The sequence below is a fragment of the Pelodiscus sinensis genome, chromosome 2 (genome assembly GCF_049634645.1).
Source record: "Pelodiscus sinensis isolate JC-2024 chromosome 2, ASM4963464v1, whole genome shotgun sequence".
NCBI lineage: Eukaryota > Metazoa > Chordata > Testudines > Trionychidae > Pelodiscus > Pelodiscus sinensis.
In genome coordinates this window covers 65,557,196-65,559,980 of record NC_134712.1, presented here as the reverse complement: position 1 = coordinate 65,559,980, position 2,785 = coordinate 65,557,196, and the positions used below count along the sequence as shown (strand labels likewise).

The window sequence follows — 2,785 nt, the reverse complement described above, 5'->3', positions numbered from 1 at the left end:
CCCAGAGCCCGCCCCCGCCCCCCATTGGCCGCGGCTCCGGGTAAATAGGGCCGCGCTCTGACAGCTGCCACAGTGAGCCGGGTGCCCCCCACCAGAGATCCTGCTTCAGCGTCAGCCCCGCGCCCAGACCACGGGACCCGGGAGCTTTCCCTGCTGCTGCCCCCGCGGAGCCAGGCGAGAGGCCGGGGGCTGCCCGGCGCAGACGGCCCCTTTTTGCCTTCCAGCTGGTGGCCGGGGAGGGGTCGGAGGCGGGTCAGGCTCAGCCCCGCTCCTCCCGGTGCCTCCGACTGCCCGGAGATGAGCAGCCCCGATGCGGGCTACGCCAGCAGCGACGACCACACGCAGGCCAGGTGCTCGCTCCCCATCATGATGCCGGCCCTGGGCCCCTGCCAGTGGGCAGAGTCCCTGAGCCCCCTCGCAGACGCCAAGGTGAAGGGTGAGGCGGCCCCGGCGGGGGCCGCGAGTAGCCGGGCCAAAAGCGAGTCCCGCATCCGCCGGCCCATGAACGCCTTCATGGTGTGGGCCAAGGACGAGCGCAAGCGGCTGGCGCAGCAGAACCCGGACCTGCACAACGCGGAGCTCAGCAAGATGCTGGGTGAGTGGCCGCTAATGACCCGTGGCCGGGCTCTGAGCCGGGCCGGGGGCTTCTCCTGCGCGTGCCTCGGCCCAGCAGCGGGAAGCACAGGGGGGAGGGGGCAGAGCGGGTGCGGGAGCGCCCCCCCTTCCAGTCGAGCCCCGGCAGCGCAAAGGCAAGTCACCGAGCGCTGCTGCTGGTACCTGTGCCGAGGGCGCGGCGGCTGCGCGGCTCCGGCTGGAGCAGGAGGCTCAGAGGGCGCGGGACTAGTTACCAAAGCCCCCTGCCCAGGGACTGGGTTAGCGATGGGACCTGGAGAATCTTCCCCGTTATTGGGATGGGGGCGGCGCTGGGGGGCGCGTGGCAATTGGAGGGATGCGGGCGGTCAGGCGCAGGACATGGGTGCCCTGGGGCAATGCGGGGACAGAGCGCTGGGCGGGTGGGGGCAATTCCAGGGTGGACGGGGGGCGGCGGGGCGCTGGACAGGGGAGCGCTGGGGCTTTGCGGGGACCGGGCGGGGGGCGCACGAGGCAATGGGCGGAGGACGCGGGCTGCCGCGCGCAGGGAGGCCCCCGGGTTACGCGTGTCTCGCCCCGCAGGGAAGGCCTGGAAGGCGCTGTCGCTGGCGGAGAAGCGGCCGTTCGTGGAGGAGGCGGAGCGGCTGCGGGTGCAGCACATGCAGGACCATCCCAACTACAAGTACCGGCCGCGGCGGCGGAAGCAGGTGAAGCGCCTGAAGCGCGTGGAAAGCGGCTTCCTGGCGCACGGGCTGGCGGAGGCGCCGGGCGCCGGGCTGGCCAGCGAGGGCAGCGGCAGCAGGATGTGCGTGGAGAGCCTGGCCCTGCCCTACCCGGAGCAGGGCTACCCCGGCGTGCAGAGCGCGCTGCCCCCGGCGCTGGGCCACTACCGGGACTGCCAGCCCCTGGCGGCCGCCTTCGACGGCTACGCCCTGCCCACGCCGGACCCCTCCCCGCTGGAGGCGGCGGAGACCGAGGCGGCCTTTTTCACGCCGCCCCTGCAGGACGAGTGTCAGCAGCTGGCGCCCTTCGCCTACCCCGCCGCGCCCGCGCCCGACTACCCGGCGCACCCGGCCGAGAGCCCGGCCAGCGCTGCGCTCCGCCGGCACCTGCCCCGCGCCGAGCCTCTGGGGCAGCTCAGCTCGCTGCAGAGCCTGCTGGGCTGCCAGGGCCCCCTGCACGCCTACTACGGGCAGCTGTGCCCGCCCGCCGGCCCGGCCCGCGCCGCCCAGCTCCAGCCGCAGCCCTGCCAGCCCTCCCCGCCGCCCGAGGCGCAGCAGTGCCGGGAGCCCCTGGAGCACCTGTCGCAGGACGAGCTGCTGGGCGACGTGGATCGCACCGAGTTCGAGCAGTACCTGCACTTCGCCTGCAAGCCCGAGCTGGGGCTCCACTTCCAGGGCCACGAAGCCGGCCTGCCTGCGCCGGACGCCCACGGGCCCATCTCCTCCGTGGTGTCAGATGCAAGTACTGCTGTGTATTACTGCACTTACCCAGACGCCTGAGCGCGCGCCCGGCAGGCCCCAGCGCGCTGGCTCTGGGATGGAGCTGGCACCGGGGCGGGCTCCTTGGACACGGGGAGCCTTGTACAGACGCTGTGCGCTTTGCTCCTATTTATGCTATTTATTGGAATCTTCCCTGGAGCTTCCAACAACCAACTTTGGGTCGAAATGTTCTTGTCTGTTTTTGTTAAAACATAGTTGTTATAAGAGGGTCTTGTATGGCTGGCTGACCTCCGACTTGTTCATATGTTGTATATCAATGTCTTACTGTCAGTTTTGCCAGAGTAATGATAAAATGGTCTCTCTGGCCCACAATGTTTTTACTAGCTAAACTTTTTAAAATAATGCCTCCTTAAAAGGCTGACTTATTTTGTACCTTTAGAAATAAATCACTGAGATTGCATATGCATTTGTTGTCTGTACTGGTAGAGTTATTTCTTAGATCATGCCAACTTCAATCCTGCTCTAAGCAGAGAAATCATGTAGGAAAAAATGTAATCACTTTGCATGTAAGCTATTCCTACCATCATTCTGGTAGGCAAAGAAATCCCTGAAATGAAATAAGGCTGCTACTTGGCAAGTTCCCTCTTAGTGCTGAAAGGGCCAGACCAATTACTCTACCTTGTTTACCAATTCTTGGGATACAGAACTATTTTGGCTTCTGTAAACAGCACATTTTACCATTTTAGAAGAGC

General features: G+C 65.8%; 1 protein-coding gene across 1 annotated transcript; it reads left to right on the top strand.

Moving 5' to 3' along the window:
* Positions 1 to 2,493, top strand: SOX17 (SRY-box transcription factor 17). Its single transcript, XM_075920701.1, has 2 exons — positions 1 to 595; positions 1,174 to 2,493. Exons 1-2 carry the CDS (start codon positions 298 to 300, stop codon positions 2,091 to 2,093), a joined length of 1,218 nt encoding a protein of 405 aa, XP_075776816.1. The 5' UTR covers positions 1 to 297; the 3' UTR covers positions 2,094 to 2,493.
* Positions 2,494 to 2,785: the final 292 nt, after the last annotated feature.